The 19,040-nt window shown below is 42.8% G+C and overlaps 1 protein-coding gene across 3 annotated transcripts in view; it reads left to right on the plus strand.

Moving 5' to 3' along the window:
- OVCH2 (ovochymase 2) overlaps positions 1-11,644 on the plus strand; it is a 42,034-nt gene extending 30,390 nt beyond the window's left edge. For all 3 annotated transcript variants that reach the window (XM_019477081.2, XM_019477083.2, XM_019477082.2), the window contains 7 exons: positions 3,855-3,935; positions 4,562-4,748; positions 6,987-7,056; positions 7,601-7,796; positions 8,129-8,280; positions 8,505-8,667; positions 11,339-11,644. In XM_019477081.2, coding sequence (XP_019332626.1) covers positions 3,855-3,935; positions 4,562-4,748; positions 6,987-7,056; positions 7,601-7,796; positions 8,129-8,280; positions 8,505-8,667; positions 11,339-11,388 — 899 coding nt within the window. In that variant the 3' untranslated portion in view covers positions 11,389-11,644. The remainder of the gene's footprint in view (positions 1-3,854; positions 3,936-4,561; positions 4,749-6,986; positions 7,057-7,600; positions 7,797-8,128; positions 8,281-8,504; positions 8,668-11,338) is intronic.
- The last annotated feature ends 7,396 nt before the right edge of the window (positions 11,645-19,040 follow it).

The following is a 19,040-nucleotide window of genomic DNA, read 5'->3' on the forward strand; positions in this document are numbered from 1 at the left end:
TCTATATGAATCCACTGGCCCTTGGAATGAAAAGTCTACTTTATAGAGTGGATATAGAAAGGCAATGCTTACAAAACCCATAGGCTTACATTTTAGATAAAGGTGTGAATTACGTATTTATAAATTCAAGTTGGATACTCAGTCCCAAACTAAAAACTTGCTGTAGCAAATCAAGGTCCTAAATATGGACAGTAACACACATTTTGATTGATATTTTAAATATGCATTCCATTTATGCCCTGGTAGCCTGTATCAAGAAGCAGACTGATGGTGAAAAGCCATTCTAGATTCTGTGGGCTGCTAGTTATCTTTTTATGTAGAGATGGCCAAAACTCAGAATTTTCATTCTATAAGGGATTTGGAAAAAACAGAAATATCAAAATTCTCGCAAACATTTCTAGAAAAAAAAGCTGGAGTGGGTTCAGGTAAAACATTTTGTTTTGACAGATTCAAAAACATACGATAAATGAAAAATCTGTATTGAAAGGATAAAATGGAATATTTTGACATGTTTCAAAAGTCTTCATTTAGATTTTGTTTTCAGTTCCAAATGAATAAGTAAGTTGACATGTTCCTATAGGATGTTTTGTTTTTTTCAGTCAGCTTTTTCATGGCTTATTGGCCATGACATTTTTTTTATTGTATCCCACCTTTAAAAGGAGAAAAATCCTGCCTGCTTTTGACTTGATTTTCAGCACTGTGAAGCACTCCTAATGACCAGTGATTTCAGTAGAAAGATGTAAGACGTAGGTAATTTTCCTTGGAATAAATATGAAATCCTGTCCTAGCTGCCAGATAAAATTCTACCACCTCTCTTCTGCAAGAAGTCAGCTTAGAAAAGGATGATAATGACCTGTTTTGGCCCTAAAATCTCTTCAGCTGCTTTTTCTCTCACACATGTAGATGAAGAAGGGCAGCCTTTCAATGAAAAATTCTTCTCTGTGGTATTGAAGCCTCTCTGCTACACCAGTGTTTTTTCAAGACCTATTCAGAACTAAAAATGCAGTCAGGAATGAAGACTCCAGCTGTGATCAATTATCTCACAGTAATTTAGAATGCCATGGCTTTTAAATCACTGGAAGTATAAAATTCAGGTGTTATTATAAGGACAAAAAGTTTACTTCAGAATGTTTATGCAGTCATCACAATTTAAAAATGCCCTCCTTTCTTTGAAATTTGACTAGTCCCAACATGTTCTACTTTTAACTATAGAGAATATTTCTTATAATCATTTTTCATATTATCATAGTACCTGAAAGCCAAGGAACAGGACCCCATTATGCTAAGCTCTGTACAAATACAATAATTCAAGGATGGTTTAAAGTGGATTAAAATCTAAATAGAAGGAGACTGATAAGTACAGACAGTTGGGGATTTAAAAGCTGCGAGTGAAGCCCCTCTGCATGTTACAGTTATTGTTCAGTTAGCTGGTCTATTATGCAATTGCCTTGAGACCAGCTACACATGCAAAGTAGCTATGACACCACAAAAAGCTCCAAAGCTATAAAGTTAGACCATGAAAATGAGTACTAACTTTACACTCGGTTACAACTGAGGGGACTCTCAGCCCCAGCAGCTACCAAATCTGGGTCCCAGCAGCACAGTGACTCAGAGTCCTGAAGCTGTGGATGCTGGGACCCATCTGCAGGGTGCGGCTGTCATCTCCCAGCCTTGGGGCTGCATTAAACCTAGGGTGGCCACTGGCATCCCCAGAATAGAGGACATCCCCCTTGTTGAGGGGTGTGCCCCTCAGCCATTCAGTTGTGAAGGGTGGGGTTGCTGCCTTGGCCAATCAGCAGCAAGGGGTGGGGGCATCAGAAAAAGGCCACCTCCCTCTTTCTGTGGCTGGGAACCCTGCTCCTCCTGGCTATGCACCACGCTACCTCTAGGCACAGCCAACAGAATCATGAGGACAAATGACTGACATGTATTTCCACCAACAAACTGAAAAACGGGGCTTTGGTCCTCGTTGAGAAATAAACTGCGGACAGCAGGTTTAAAAACAGGATGGTAGGGTATAAAACAGGGCCAATGGCCACCCTAATGAAACCCCTGGGGCTGGGAGATCATGGCTGCTGTCATCTCTCATCCCCAGGGGTTTCATGCACCCCTGAGACTGGGAGATTGCAGCAGCCATGATCTTCTAGCCTTGGCAGTGTCATGCACCCCCCAGGGCTATAGTCCCCTGTTGTAGTCCCCCAGACCTGGGGGGCTTCATGGGGCTGGGAGATTTATTTCCTGGCTTGTGATATCTGATTCCTACTACATTACTTTCCTTACTTTACATCTGGGAAAATAAATTGAATTAGAAAGATCAATGTCACAGAAGGTGTAGTTTGCAAAAGCCAGGATTGGAACTTAGTCCTTCTCCCAGATCACTGTACAATCCCTCTGCATAATAGAATATTTCATGACTGAGCAATTAGCTTTAATATGTAGGTGTTATTTTAATTGCAGAGGCATGTGCAATAAACACCTTCCAGATAAGTCCAGCCAGAAGTAGCACTACAAAGGTCTTGAGTTAAGCCTGCACAAGAATAATGCATTAGACACAACAGGTGAAATTCTGACTCAAAGTCAATTTAGTTTTGCTGTTGACTTAAACTAACAGACCCAGAATTTGACCTGGTGAGTTTAGCCACTCTGTGGGGTCCGCTCCCATCCTCTCTGGCCCTGCACTGGCTCCTGCAGCAGCCAGGGGGAGCTCTAGCCTCCCCTGGGTGTTAGCCCAGGGCCTGGCAGGGAGCATGGGGCTAGGAGACAGCTGTCTCCTGGAAGGGGCTAGGACATTGCTCCCTGTCCCCAAGAGCTGCCTGATACCGAGGCAGGCCCTCTGCCCCAGCAGCAGGGAACTCCTGGCCCCTGCTCTGTGATCAGGGGCCAGAGGGCTTGGAAAGACTGTGCCTTGATTGCCTGATTGGGGCATGGGACTGGGAAAAATCTGAAGGGTGGGGACCTGCCCCTGACTGGGACAGTCCCCCACCACCTCCAGGCTGCACGTGCAGACTTCTCTGTGCAGCCTAGGACTGGCCGGGAACTGTCCTGGTCGGGGGCAGATCCCAGCCAGCTCCAGGCTGGGTGGGGAACTCCTCCTATGCAGGGAGCTCCCACCCCCTGCTGCGCAATCATGATCATTGAGTGGGGGCTGGGAGATTGTTCCCAGCCTCAGCTCCATGATTGTGGAGCCGGGGCTGGGAATAATTTTACAGCCCTGCCTCTGCAATCACAGAGCAGGGGCTGGGAGCTCCTTGCTGCCAGGGCAGGGGAACATTGTCCCTGCCTAGGCTCCAGTGGCAGAGCCCACCCTGGCAGTAGGCAGCTCCTAGGGGCAGGGAGCAATCTCCCTCCCCCTGCTGCCTAGCTGGCCAGAAGCAGTTTTGCTCATGGTCAGCGATCTACACATGCTGTACTGCACAGTAATTACTCAACAGTTAATTTTCTACTTGTGTTTGCAGGTAGCAAATTAATTGCCAAGTAGAGCAAATTACTGTGCAGTAAGGATCAGCACATGTAGATGATGACACTTACTAGGCAGTAATTAGCTCTACTGTACAGTAAAGCATCTTGTGTAGATGTGCCCGTTATTATTATTCATGGTAGTAACGCTTTGGAGGCTAAACATTTTCCAAGCACTCAGAAAAGATGCTCCCTATTTGAGTCTCCTTAGAATAGCAGCTCCACCAAAGAGTCAACTATGAAATGTAATAAAGCAGAGGTACCAAAAAAAATTACCACCATTAGATCTTTTTCTTTTGCAAAAGGTTGCAAACTCCACAAAAAAGTACCAGTTTGCTTTTGTGATAAAACTTGGAGTAACACAGTGATAACCAATATGTTATTTTCACTTGCTATAGATTTAAACATATCAGATTCAAACAACGAAACAACATTTCTTGAAGATGTCCATGTGGCCATAAATGAAACAGAAATTCCAGGTAAGGAAGTCAAGGATAAACTTTCTTCACTGGAAATACAGAGTACAATCTGGATGTAAATTAGGAGCTCCATGCTGTTTGTCTTCAGGATAGTATGTGTTTGCTGTCATGTACTTCTCGTCTTGTACAATCTTTCATGCTAGGGGAAAGCAAAAGTAAAATGCTGCTTTGCTGAGAATACGAAGTGGTATAAAATGTTATATACCTTCACACCAAAGTAAATCATTGCACAAGGTGAAGGACAATGGAGAATCATGGCCATAGTGTTAAAAATTCCTTTAATTGCCTCAAAGATTTATAAAGAATGAGGTGAGTTCACAAAATATTACAGGCCTGAGCCTAAATTCTTCAAAATAACATATAAAGCACTATGTTTATATATAATACTATTATAGGCAGATACACTCTCCCCTGTAGATTTCTGTTCCTAAAAAGAGAATCCTCTCCTGGTGATATTGACCCTAGACATTTTGATCCATTGCAATGGAAGAGGTTTAGGGTTAAACAAATTTTCCTGAGGTATGATACTGCTACTGTAAAAGCAGGTTAAGCTCATTGTAAACACTGCCCCAAGTCCCTTCCTGAAAACAGCCCTCCCTTGATTCTGTGAACCTTTTCTGTTCCAGATTATATCTGTGGAGTGCCTTCAAACCAACCCAGGTTTCTCTTCAGTAGGATAGTTGGAGGTGAGGAAGCTGTACCCTACTCATGGCCTTGGCAGGTCAGCATCCAGATTTCAGCAGAACATGTGTGTGGAGGAGCAGTTCTTGCCAAAGACTGGGTTGTCACAGCTGCTCACTGTTTTAGTCATAAGTAGGTACATATGGGTAGATCTTCCTAGTTTTTAGTGCTTAGTTCTTTATCACAAGATGCCCTTATGACGTGATGTTTGTGTCTGGAGTTTTGTTCTGTTCGGTCAGTTTAAAAGCATCAGCAGCTAATATTTTCTCATTCAATCAGATTGCTACATAAAAAGAAACTAAGATCTTGGACATACATTATGCTTGAAGCACTTCAAATAGCCAGCAACTCACCTACACACACTATGAAGTGCTCTAAAAATGGTTGAAGCAGTCAAAAATTATTCTGGATGAAACACCAACTTCTTTGAAGTGCTTCATTTTAAAGCACTCTCAGTTGTGTGCATGCTTAAGCATAACATGACAGGAGGTAGCTTGGTCCTCCAGCACTCCACGGTGCTCCTCTTTACCCCTGTCCCCCACAGGGTGACTGTAGGAAGAGTTGGGTAGACAGGGTGGACAGCCAGTGATCACTTTTCCTGTGAATTGGGTCATCCTCAGCAGTGTCTGAAGCCTGAAAAACATGAAAGAAATCTTTCCCTATGTTCCCTCCTGGCTCTGGTCTTCTGGGTCTCGTGGGGAGACAAAGGGCCTCAAGTCTCCTGGTTCTGGTAGGGGGGTGCTTGGCTCTTCTCAGCAAATTCTTGAGCCCCAGGACTCTGGAACCAGGAGGCACAGGAGAGCGCTTACTGGCTATCTGCAACACTCCTTACCCCAACCTGTGGGGATGAGGGGAGTGGAGTTGCAGGACTAAGCAACCCTTGGCTGGAAAGCACGCTACTGAATGCCACTGGGATTATATTGAAGCACTCCAATTTGGGGAAGGAGGGCATGACAGAGGGGCTGCACCTCTGTGCATGGCCTGAAGTACTCTGAATTTGAAGCTCTCCAAAGTGTAATGGTTCTGGCAGGGGGACTTCATTTGAAGAAATCCACTTCAAATGTCTATCTGTTAATGGCCTAATGAAATGTCTAATTCCCAAATACTTTTTTTTGTTTTCTCCAGCTTTGGGGTGGAGGAGGGGTGCTTTTGGAATTGTCCTGTGCACAGGGACAGCATTTGAGAATGTCCTGCAGTGACACCTACAAATCAAGAAGGTCCCCTATGATCTCCATGGGTCTCAGGCTTGAGTTAAAAGGCTTGCCATTATTAAGGTGATCATTAACATTCTGGGCCAGAAGAAACTCCTTTTTTTTAAGGAGTTGATTGTGGACCTCAGCAGGAGCATTCCTTTAAAAATATACCAAGTTGCAGAAAGTAATTCTTGAGTAGTTTCTGGCTAATGTTAAGAGAATGTATATGACTGTCTTCATTCTCTTGTATAGTCAAATATATCTTTGTGTAAAAACACATATAAATTAAGGAGCCTCTTCTTACTAACAGACTATGTTTTCATGGAGTGAGGGGTGTGTGTGTGTTGCGGGGGGGGGGGGGGGGGGGGGCAGGTTCTATTTCTGCAAACAGCATCTTCTCCCACTGCTCCTAGATATATTCTGAAATAATTTTGGAATTGTCTTAAAGGTTGGGCTAAATTTTCAGAAATGTTTAGTCCTGCCTTCAAAGTGAGTTAGGCATTTAGGATTCTAAACCCACTACATTTCCAATGGAACATGAACATTAGTGCCCAGGCCACCTTAGAAAAACAAGACTGAAATTTCTAAGTAACTTGGGTGGCTTTGGAAATTTTCCCACAGGTGTATTATTCTTCTGTTAAAAAAAACTCTATAATCCTCTCAAATCAAAATCCTTAAGTACTGTATCATCACTGTGTAAATTGATTTACACAGCTAAATACTGCACTGCTTTGTTGCTGTAAAGGGTGCAACAAAGCTATTCTGTCATATATTTGGTCTGTGATTCTATAAAGTCATTTTATTATTTTTTAGGAAAAATAACCAGTCCTCAAAGAACAGGGTTAAAATTTCTCTCTGTCTAGAGAGTGGACCACACTGGTTTGCTAGGTGTTCTGCCAAAGCACAGTCACTAAAGAGCTCCTTCCTCTCCCAGCTCAAATTGTTCTACTGACAAACTCCACCAGCAAGTCACAGGATTTCGTCATGCTCCTATTGAAGTCAATGGCAAATTTCCCTTGAATTATGAGAGTGATCTCCCCTGATTCTCCCTTGGTTTAAAATTAACCCAGATGGTAGGCCTTGCTTGATGGAGTGTTTTATTTTGGTAAGGTTAATCATCTGATACTCTTCACAGTGCAATTAGCCCTGAGAATGTCCTTACTTTCTTCTCTTTGAGGAAACAGTACAAAGATTTATGGATGGTGGTTGCTGGACTCCATGATATTACAGAGCAAGAGCACAGTCAGGTATTATGAATGATGTCTCAATTGTATGCTAAATGCATTTCATTAATTGATATGGTCTGGCATGCAGCAGCCTGGTATAGTATGTGGTGGCTGAATAACTGCACAAATGTAAATGAAGGCCATGTATTTGCACAAGAAAGGTTAAGGGCTAGCACAGAACTCTGCTCAGAGCAGTAGTGAAGCTCCAGACTCTACCTAATGTGTCGTGCAAAGGGACTGGTGCATAGCTGGGGCATGCCGCAGACAGATCTGCTCCAGTATTGTGGATTTACTTCTGTTAGGGCCTGCTAACTCTGTCCGAAACAACAATAATCTAGTGCAGATTCCCACTGTCATGGAAAAATAGAGAAAATAGTTTCCTGAATAGTCTCTGTTCCCTGTGTCCTAAAAGTGTGTATTCCTTACCTAGCATAAGAAGTTGTTGCTTTCAATAGCTACTCATTAAGAATGTCTGCTCTTCTTAATGCTATGTAAAGCTAGAATGCTATAAAGCACCATGGTCCCAACTCACTCATGAATTGCTGTGTCCTACCTTCTCTCCTAGAAAAGATCAGTGAAGCAATGCATCATGCATCCAAATTTTAACGAGACCACCATGGATTCAGACATTGCATTATTGCAATTGACAGAGCCTTTAAAATTGAATCACTATGTGCGCCCAGTGTGCCTTCCAGAGGAAGAAGAGGAGGTTCAGCCTTCTCAAGTGTGCACTATCACAGGATGGGGTGCATACGATGAAGGTACACAGCTTTCTCTACTTCATGGGGCCATGCAGTGTGAACATTTTATTTTAGCAAGTGCTCTTGGGCATGTGGGAAAGTTAATCATATCTTTGTTGGGCTCCTATGGGTATGTAGATTGCAGGAGGGATGCATGGGAATAAAACAACCAGGTGGCATAAATGGGGGACAATCGCAAAGGGGGATATGGTGGAAGCATCATTACTTTAATCATTTTAGGGGAAGGCTGGACAAGGGAATGCACAGTAGAGGGCAGTCCTGCATTGATAGAGGAAAGGTTGTTTTCATCTACAAAGCTTGTGGCCAATTTTTAATATGTCTTTAACTTCAAGACAGAGAAAAGACCAAAAAGCTTCAGCAGCTGGAAGTCCCCATCCTTGTCCTTGAGACATGTCAGAAGTACTATCTGAACCGTTCTGGTAAAGTGACCCAAAGGATGCTCTGTGCTGGATTTCCTCAAGAAGAGGGAAAGGATTCATGTACAGTAAGTTTTAATTTAAAAATGCAGGTATGATTTTTATTGGGGAATTAGCAAGAGCTTTGATTTTAAAATGGGGAGTGCTGAGACAGGAGTGGCGGAAATTGTTTTACTACGCACAAAGGAGGCTTATTATATTAATTAGGAAACACTTTGCCAGTCCAGCAGTGTAGCCAAAATGGCATGTACAAAGAACTGTTGAGTAAGATAAGCCATTCTTCCTTGTGTAGGGTGACTCCGGTGGCCCATTAGTTTGTCCTTCAGAAGATTCAGGATTTTACACCCTCAATGGAATAATAAGCTGGGGCTTTGGTTGTGGAAGAAAAAGCTACCCAGGAGTCTATACAAATGTTGCTGTTTTCATGGACTGGATCAATCAGCACATGAGTAGTGGTATGTATGAAAACAAAATGAGGCGAGCTCTTTTTTAAGGTACCTAGCTTGAGGCACCTTTAAAAGGAGTATGATTTAAGAGAGTGGATGCTGAGCGCTTCCTGAAATTTAGTCCTCTTTCAAGTGACCCAAATGTGACTTGCTGTTTATAGAAGAATCCTAAATCCATAAATACTTTGGAAAATCTTCTCCAGAATTCTTTAGGATGTATTACTACTCTTATTTTTTTCTATTTCATTTCTTCATGTGAGCAGTATGTTTCTTTAATTCTGCCTGGCTGTTCTGATTTGAGGGAGGTGGGCCTGTGGGGGCAGTAGAATGAAATTACGCAAGATGAACAAGGTTAGCATTGAAGTGATATTGTAGCCATGACAATTCAAGATATATGGGAAAAGCAAGGATTTTTTGGAGTGATATCTTATATTGGGCCAACTGCATGGTTGGGAAAGACTTAGACAAGCTTCTGGGTATTTCAGTAGCCTTCCTTGGGGGTCTCAAAGTTAACAGACATTTTCAGTGGAGTTTCTATTATTCCAGTGTATGGGATGTGTATGTGTGTAGCCTTAACAGATTTTAAACAGGAAATTTTATATTTTTTCTATTTTTCTTCCCTTATATCCACTCAATTTCATGGTATAACACTCGAAAGCAATTCTAAAGAGTCACATTGTAATAGACTTCCAATACACTAAGCACAAACTCAGCCTATAGGTCCAAAAAAGAAAAAATCAACTCAATGATTTCTCCTTTCAGTTGATGGGTTCCACAGGGGTAACTATGGGCAGAATTTGTCTTACAGCATATTTATCTGTCTGAACACATTCCCAAATAGAGTGAAGACAGTGGTATCACTTCAGTAAAATTACTTCTGATTAAACTGATGTGAAAATGTGGTCGTAGGTGGATGTGCCTATATAAAATTTAGTACTTGTATAATCACATACTAAATAAATGCACAGTAGGTTGCCATACAGCACATTAGTGTGACATACCCTTTTTGTGTGACGTTTTATGTGCAGTAAACTAAAACAGGGCAGGGAACAGCTGCAAGCAGACCTGCACAGGTTGGACAAGTGGGCAGAAAACAACAGAATGCAGTTCAACAAGGAGAAATGCAAAGTGCTGCACCTACGGAGGAAAAATGTCCAGCACACCTACTGCCTAGGGAATGACCTGCTGGGTGGCACGGAAGTGGAAAGAGATCTTGGAGTCCTAGTGGACTCCAAGATGAACATGAGTCGGCAGTGTGACGAAGCCATCAGAAAAGCCAATGGCACTTTATCGTGCATCAGCAGATGCATGACGAATAGATCCAAGGAGGTGATACTTCCCCTCTATCGGGCGCTGGTCAGACCGCAGTTGGAGTACTGCGTGCAATTCTGGGCACCGCACTTCAAGAGGGATGCAGATAACCTGGAGAGGGTCCAGAGAAGGGCCACTCGTATGGTTAAGGGCCTGCAGACCAAGCCCTACGAGGAGAGACTAGAGAACCTGGACCTTTTCAGCCTCCGCAAAAGAAGGTTGAGAGGCGACCTTGTGGCTGCCTATAAGTTCATCACGGGGGCACAGAAGGGAATTGGTGAGTATTTATTCACCAAGGCGCCCCCGGGGGTTACAAGAAATAATGGCCACAAGCTAGCAGAGAGCAGATTTAGACAGGACATTAGGAAGAACTTCTTCACAGTTCGAGCGGCCAAGGTCTGGAACGGGCTCCCAAGGGAGGTGGTGCTCTCCCCAGCCCTGGGGGTCTTCAAGAGGAGGTTAGATAAGCATCTACCTGGGGTCATCTAGACCCAGCACTCTTTCCTGCTTATGCAGGGGGTCAGACTCGATGATCTATTGAGGTCCCTTCCGACCCTAACATCTATGAATCTATGAATTAGTGTATTAGCACGGTTTTTGCTGTGCTTGCTAATGTGCAGTAGAATTAGTCTACTGCACATTAAGCATCTCATGTAGACACACCCGGTATGTGCTTTAGCAGCAATCAAAGATCATAGATTTCTCAAATTATATTTACTGGTATTAGAAGGATGAGAGAACAAACCACACGTGATGGATATAAACCATGCCATTTGAAGCACTGCTGGAGTGCTCTCAAACTGCAGTGGAGACACTGTATGGATCCCTAGAGAGCTGAAAGCAAAGAAAGTCTTTAAGGCATCTATTCCTGCTCACAGTGAGCACATTGAAAGTATTACTAATTATTTTGATGGGAATAGAACTAGAGCAGTGGGAGCTTGCCTTTTCATTCAGTAATAGGAATCAAGTGTTTGGGAAGCATAGTGAAATACTGTGGGTCAGCCTTTAGGGGACAGATCATATGGTGAAGATCAGAGCAGCTGCATTGACTAGGTGTAGCTGCTATGATATGTACTAGTTAAGGATCTGGCTCCAAGTGCTTAAATGCATGGTATTACTCTGCTTCCTTGCTGGAATGGCTTAGGATGCAGAATAATTGACTCTTCTGTCCCTATGGTGCCTGTCTTTAGCAGCAGTAATTAAAATTAGCTATGATTTTGCCCATCAGGATTAGTCTTGGTGACACATTAATTATAGAGATTCTTGCTGAGGCATTGTTTACATAAAATATAATCCATGTAGAACTAATATAACAGCTTTGATACGTGTGTGCCTTTTGCTAATATAAATACACTGTTACCATATACAGGCAAGACACAAAGATCATCAAGCTATTCAGACTTTCAAGACAGAAGCTAAACTCAGCAGTGACTGGGGGTACCTTGTATCATATGCTCCAGTGGTTCTACCTTCATAATGGAATTCCTCTATGACTCTCAAGGACCTTACTTCTGTGGCTCCTGAATGGCTTACAAGTTTCATGACTCACAGTTAAGATTAAAATTCCTTTGTGCCTTTTGGACATTGAACTCCTCATTTTGTATTTGGAAAACTCAGTGGATCTGTAAGTTAAGGGACACATTGATAGTAATAAAATGCATTTTAAGCCTTTGCATCTTTTTATGACAATATACCTGGTTTTCATAAGCTTATTAGGCCTGACTTGCCTTTCAATCAACTCAGCTCTACACCAGTTTAACTCCTTCGGTTGCAATGATTCTCATTAGTTTAATGAGAAAAATATCAGGACCATGATGTTTGGCTTTAAAATTGTAGTTTTATGAATTGCTAACATTTTATTAGTGGGTTTGAAATCAGTCATATACATGCATTAGTTCTGATTAGTGTGCATCTTTTACTACTTAATCAGTAATTAAAGTGTTGGCTATGTAAAGACTGAGTAAGGCCTATGGATTTGGACCAGCATTTCATATGTAGCATATCTGACCATATAATAAATTTGTGCACTGAAAATGGTTGCCTGAGATTTTGTAGATTGAACTGTTTGGGTGTGAAATTCTGGTATGGTGCTAATGTGGATTAAATAATAATAAGTGATTCACATGTGTAGGATTGTCAGACTTTAAAGTTGGCCCCAAGTATCTAAAATCAAGGTAAAATGTGTTTCTTGATATGTGAATATAGTCTTCTCTGTAATGCTGCAAGAAAGCAAATTAAAGCTGTGTGCTGTGTTTACTGTAGAAAAGAGAGCTTACTGTTCAGAACAAGTATATAGAGTTGGTGTATACAGACTAATTTAGCTGGTGGCATTGCTGTCTAACCAAGCCTCCTTTATGACCAGCTGTCTACTTAGTTAACTCTGAAATGGTAGGCCTAGAGAGAGTGGATGCCTCTACATGTCCTATTACCACAGAGTTAATTGCTCCTGGGAGTGCCATTTACACATGTGCCTGGAAGCACAGCATGTTGAGCTAAGTTGGAGCAGCCCACCTGGCACGGGGCCTGCAAGGGTCAGCTTGCCAGCCTAGGGCTGATCTGACCTGGCTCAACATGCTGCGGAGAGGCTCACTGGGGCAGTGGGTGCCACAGTGTGGGGCTAGCCAGCAGGCAGCACTTGCATTGAAGCACTCTTGTGCCCCAACTAGCCCTGTGCCTGGCTGCACATGTGGTGCTGTGGAGTAAAAAACTCCACAGTAGGATAGTACTTGTATTTATAAGTACTAACCTGCTGTGGAGTTAATTCATTTCCTCCACCCTAAGAGCTCTTCATGTGTAGACATGAGATATTTACTGTGCAGCTAATTGGTCTGCTTCACAGTAAATGTCTCGTGTAGATGTGCCAAGAGTGTGTTATAGTTCAATCCTGAAACTACTTAATGACAGGTGATATACCTGGTAGAAAGGTTTTGCAAGGATGAACACTTAATTACTAACAAAAGGAAATCAGTACCTTTTGCAAGGAAGTGGAGATCTTGCTCTAACATAAAAGCTTCTTTTGAGAGAGTCTATCCATTGCATTAGAAATGTATGCCTGGTTCTGGCTTGGGACTTGCAGCAGATGTGGTCTTGTATGTAAATGCTGACTGTAAGTTCACAGGAGAACAAATGAGAAGCATGGTGAATCTCAGAAAACATGGGTTCTGTGCTGTTTTTTCGGTGACTCCCTAACTCTCAGTTCTACTATATGCTGCCTTTTGTATGAAGGGTGGCATAGTTAGCTGCTATATCATGCTGCCCATATTCTTTTCCTTATCTTGTGCTCAAGTGGAATCTAGGTCATGAGTGGTTTATGTTGTATTCTCTCTACTTTGCCTGGGAGCAGGTACAAGAGATATTCCTGGCTTCTCTTTTCTTCTGACCATGCCCATTTGTTTCTGAGGAAGGTCCAGTGGAAGATTTGGGGACATATGCATATCGGGTTCTGTGGGATGTCACTCTGGTATACCCCATTTGTTTTCACACAACATAACTAGACCTTTTCTTCCATTATGCTTTTTGCTTCCCTCTGTGCCCTGTTAGGCCACAGTTTATATGCCCCAATCCTAATCTTTAATAACAAAACATTGCCTTCAGTATTGGGCTCATGGACAAGGACCTTGTCTTTTTTTCTCTTCTCAGAGAAAATGGGATAATTTTTTTTGCACTTATCCCAGTTCAAATTACTGCTATATAAAACAAGTGGGAGAAGAACGAGGCTATATGTTGGAGAAAGGGTAAGAATTTCATATGATTCAAAGTTCAGCCTAAGATTGGTGTGGTATGATTGATATTTATCATAAAAGATTGGGGCAGCTACCAGATAAGTGTGGTTGGCAGCAAAGATAGGGAAGATAGGACAGGATACAAACAACCTAGAGTAGTAGAACAGATTAGGGATTACTTAGACAAGTTAGATGCTTTCAGGTTGGCAGGGCTGAGTGGGATGCAATTTAGGGTACTGAAGAAAATGGCTGAAGTAATTTCAGAGCCATTAGCTATCCTCTTAGACATCTCATGGAGGTTGGGTGAGGATGATTGGAAAATGACAAACATAGTGTGCATCCTTGAAAAAGGAAGAAAGGAGATCCAGAGAATTACAGATCAGTCTGCCCAACTTCGATAGCTGGAGATCTTGGAGCAGATTCTCAAAGAATCCATTGTGAAGCATCTAGAGGAAAACAGGGTGATCAGGAACAGCCAGCATGGATTCACCGAGGGCAAGTCAACCATGTCTGACCAACCTGATTTCCTTCCTTCATAAGGTGACAGGCTCTGTGGATGCCGGGAGAGCAGTGGATTTGATTTACCTTGACTTGCTCAGGGCCTTTGACACTGTCTTCCATGACATTTTCATTAACAAGCTAAAGAAATACAAACTCTAAGTACTCTAAGATGGATACATAACTTGTTAGATCATTACAGAAAGGACGTGGACAAATTTGGAGAGTCTAGTGGAGGGCAAAGAAAATGGTTAGGGGGCTGGGGCACATGACTTCTGAGAAGAGACTGAGGGAACTGGGCTTATTGGGTGCCTATACATGAGCAGGGAGGCTGCTCTGACGTGCTGTAATTCCAGTGCCTCGGAGCAGACTCAATTAATCAAGTCTACTGAAGCATGGCAATTACTGCACTCCAGCAACCTCCTGCATCTCATGTATTGGCATCCCCATTTTCAAAATGGCAGCAGGGACACCGTATCTAAAGCTCATTTGACAAGCTTTAGATAAAGCACCCCCACTGCCATTTTGAAGCTTGGGGACACTGATACATGATGTGCTCTGGCTGCTTTAATTAGAGTGGCTCTCAGAGTTGCTTTAATTAAAGCACCACCCCCTTCCTTCCCCCCACTCCTGGAGCATGTGTATAAATGCCCATTTAGTCTGGAAAAGAAGACTGGGCAGGGATATAATAGCAGCATTCAGCTACCTGCAGGGTGGTTACAAAGAGGATGCAGCTAAACTGTTCTCAGTGGTGGCAGATGAGGCGCAATCATCTCAAGTTGCAACAAGGGAAGTTTAAGTCAGATATTATTAGGAAAAACTTTCTCACGAGGATGGTAGTAAAGTACTGAAACAGGTTACCCAGAGAGGTGGTGGAGTCTCCATCCCTGCAGGTTTTTAAGACCTGGCTATATAAAGCCTTGGCTGGGATGATATATTTGGAGATAGTCCTGCTTTGAGCAGCGGGTTGGACTAGATGACCTCCTTAGATCCCTTCCAACCCTAATTTTCTATGATTCTATGAAAGAGTCCAATGCAAAGTGACACTAATTATTAGGGTCCATGAACATAAGACTTAATGAGGAGAGGCTGAAAGAGGTAGGGTTATTTAATCTGGAGAAAAGAAGACTGAGGAGGGATTCAATAACAATCTTTAAATACCTAAATGCCAATTACTGAAAAGATGGAGATGGGCTTTTCCCTCTGGCTGTAGAAACAGGCATAGGAGCAATGGCCTCAAGCTGCAGCAAAGGAAAATTTAGGCTGGACATTAGGAGGAACTTCCTAACTATGAGGGTGGTCAAATAGTGGAACAGGCTACCCAGAGAAATTGTGGAATTGCTATCCTTGGAAATTTTCAAGATTGGATAGATGCTTGGCTGGGATGGTTTAGTCAAGGACAATCCTGCCTTGAGCAGGGGGCTGGACTAGATAACCCTGTGAGGTCCCTTTCAGCCCTACTTTCCTATGATCCTATGAAATGGAGACTTTTTTCACTTTCTGCTATCAACACTGCTAGTAAAGAATCCTCACATTTTATGCTCTAGTCAAAAGATTAGATAAAAATCCTGTCCTGAAATTCATCCAAGTTTTACAAGGTTTCTTTCTGGAATTTATCTTATCAATGGACTTGATGAGAAGTTCTGTTTCTCTCCAAAAGCATAATTTAGGAGGTCACTAATAATCCAGTCCCATAGCTCTGCAATTATTTGTCACAGTAATATATCCTGAAGGCCATTTGTTTGAAACTAAGAATATGCTGTAGATTTCAGCATTAATTTTCCCTCAAGAAGTTTGAAAGGTTCCTTTTTCAAGTGTCAAGAGCTGTTTAGTCGACTCTAAGATGCAAACTGAGTATCTAGAAACTTTGTTAAAAAAATCAATTTACTTTCATTATTCATAAAATGTAATTGCATGGTATAAGTTTATAAATATGTGTGTCTGTATATATAGTTATATATACCGCAAATTAACTACTACTATGGAATTTAAGTAGTAAAGCCACTTTGGTTAGCAGTTTTTGTAATGAAATCTAATATTATTTGCTATACGTCTCATACTGTCCGAAGTCTATGGGCTTAGTTATGAGGCACATGCTTGGAGAGGGTATGCAACTGACGGTCCATTATATGTGGCTGACTTAGCATGAACAACATGTTCCTCTGGTGGCTGGGGGGGCATGGTGGCGGCAGGAGCATGGTGGCAGTAAGTGGGAGCTCCCGCAGATGCCCCTGGCGCTGTCAGTGCTAGGGGAGGGGGGCGGTGAGCGCCGCGCAGGGGTTGGCGACCAACCGCAGACACTGCCGACAGTGTTGGCAGTGGGCAGCAGCGATTGTGGACCACCCGCAAATGCCAGTGGCGGTGAGTGGCAACCGCCCGTAAGCACTGCTGACAGTGGTGGCGGTGCCTTTTTGTAGGGGGTGCACTGCCACGTGCAGAGGGTGCACGTGCACCTGCATGCACCTCCTACGCGTCACTCCTGTGAATTAAAATCCTGTAGTCATAGCAATGAACCCATTGGCTAGGGACAGAAGTTGCACGTAAATGAGTTTAAGTGATCATAAACTGGTTTAAACCTGTAATACAACAGAAGATCCATGCATATAAACCAGTTTCAAAATGGCTGAAACTGGTTTAAAATAAACCTGCTTGAATGTGGTATCAGACTGAACTGATTTGGGTCAGACTGGTTTATGAAACTTCTGTCCCAGACCCCTTCCTGGTTCAAGTTAAATTACAGTTCCCCAGCATCCCAGCATGTTTCCAGCCTTGGGCTGTGCTGTGCTGTCTGCTCTCAAGAGCAGGGCTGGCCCCTCCCCTCTGCTCTCTACCCAGAGCAGTGAAGGCTGGCTGACAAGGGCAGGGGGATACAACTCAACCAGGGATGCAGCCCAGTCTATGGTGGGGAATGCATGCCCCCCAGCAAACCCTGGCTGGGGTCTGGGGCCAGGGAGGTGGGGTTAAACACCCCTTCCCTCACTCAAACTTACTGCTGGCTGCAACTATGGACTACAAAACCCAGAGGCACCTGAAACCAAGAAGAAGAGGTGATGAGCAACCCTGCAGAGTCCTGCTGCTGTAATTCTGGACTGTAAATCCCAGAGACCTTGGGGGCAGTAGGAAAAAGAAGTGAACACACAGCCAGAGAAGCATGCTGTAGCACCCCCCAGCTTCTGAGCCACAGCAGACATGTAGCTGCATTTCCTGAATCAAAGGTAAATGCCTGCACACAACTCCAAATATGCTTCACAGCTATGCAGAAGAACTTCAGAGAAAATTAGAAATCATCTACTTCACCTACTCTACTCCAAAAGAGACCAACTCAGGAAGGAAATCACCGTATACTACAACAACTTAAAAGACAGAAATCCATGCATGTTCCCTGACAATATAAAGTGGATACAAAGAGACTACGAAAAACTTTCTACAGCATTCATCCTACATAAAAAGAAGAAATGGAACAAATTACCCCAAGAACAAGCTCCCCAACCACAAAACAACCATCAGAGGAACAACACCAACACCTTACAACATTCCAACCTCAGACTCGATGAAACTGAAAGCAGCAACCAACCCACAAATATTATAGATCTCTCCACACACATGCTTACCAAAACTGAAAAATCTGTCCTTTCTAAAGGCCTAAATTTCTGTCCAGAAAAATACCCTAACAAAATACTTCAATGTGGAGAACTAGAAGAATTCTTCCGATGTCTACGCCTCAAAGAATATTTCCATGACCAAACTGAACCCACTCCCAACAACAACTCATCCTCTGACAACATTCAGGAAAGGATCAATGCCAAAAAGCCCAAAAAAACATCAGATTGGACACCTCGCAGTGGATGAAACCCTAACTTTGACAGCTACATTGACTGCTTCAGGGAAAGAATGAACAATGAAATAATCAGCAACACACGCCACCACAACAACGTCTTTCTACCAGAGAAAAAGGCCATAGAATCACTAAGATCTAACCACCAAATAGTAATAAAACCAGCAGATAAAGGAGGAGCCATAGTCATCCTAAACGGTGAGGATTACATAAAGGAAGCCAAGAGACAGCTCTCTGACACCACCTACTACAAAGAACTACAAGAAGATCCTACTCCCCTTTTCACCAAAAAACTCAAAAATACCATCAAATCATTTCCATCAAGACTACAAGAAAAACTACAGACCTTGATCCCCCCGCTACCTAACCCGGGGACTTTTTACATGCTCCCTAAACTCCACAAACAAGGGAACCCTGGCAGACCTATCATATCCAACCATGGGACCCTAACTGAGGAAATATCAGGTTTCGTTGAATCAATCCTAGAACCGCTTGTCACCCACAGAGCAAGTTTTGTACAAGACACTACAGACTTTCTACGGAAACTTAAAAACATAGACCACTTTCCCAGCAACACACTCCTAGCCACCATGAACGTTACCAGCCTATATACCAACATCCCACACCAGGATGGCATCCAAGCCTGCCTTACATATCTACAGGAACAAGATTACAACTCAGAATACAGACCCAAAGATATTACTGACCTTATACACTTCATCCTCACACACAACAATTTCACTTTTAATAATCAACACTTCCTCCAGATGATGGGAACAGCTATGGGCACTAAAATGGCCCCACAGTATGCCAACCTTTTTATGAGCCACCTGGAAGAAGACTTCCTCAAGAACTGCACCATCAAACCCTTGCTGTACTTAAGATACATCGATGACATCTTCATCATTTGGACTGAGAACCTGCAATCTCTGATTGAGTTCCATCAGAAATTCAACAGTCACCATCCCTCCATCCGACTTTCTTTAGAATACTCCAGCACCAACATCTCCTTTTTA

This window comes from Alligator mississippiensis, chromosome 2 (assembly GCF_030867095.1).
Source record: "Alligator mississippiensis isolate rAllMis1 chromosome 2, rAllMis1, whole genome shotgun sequence".
Taxonomy (NCBI): Eukaryota; Metazoa; Chordata; order Crocodylia; family Alligatoridae; genus Alligator; species Alligator mississippiensis.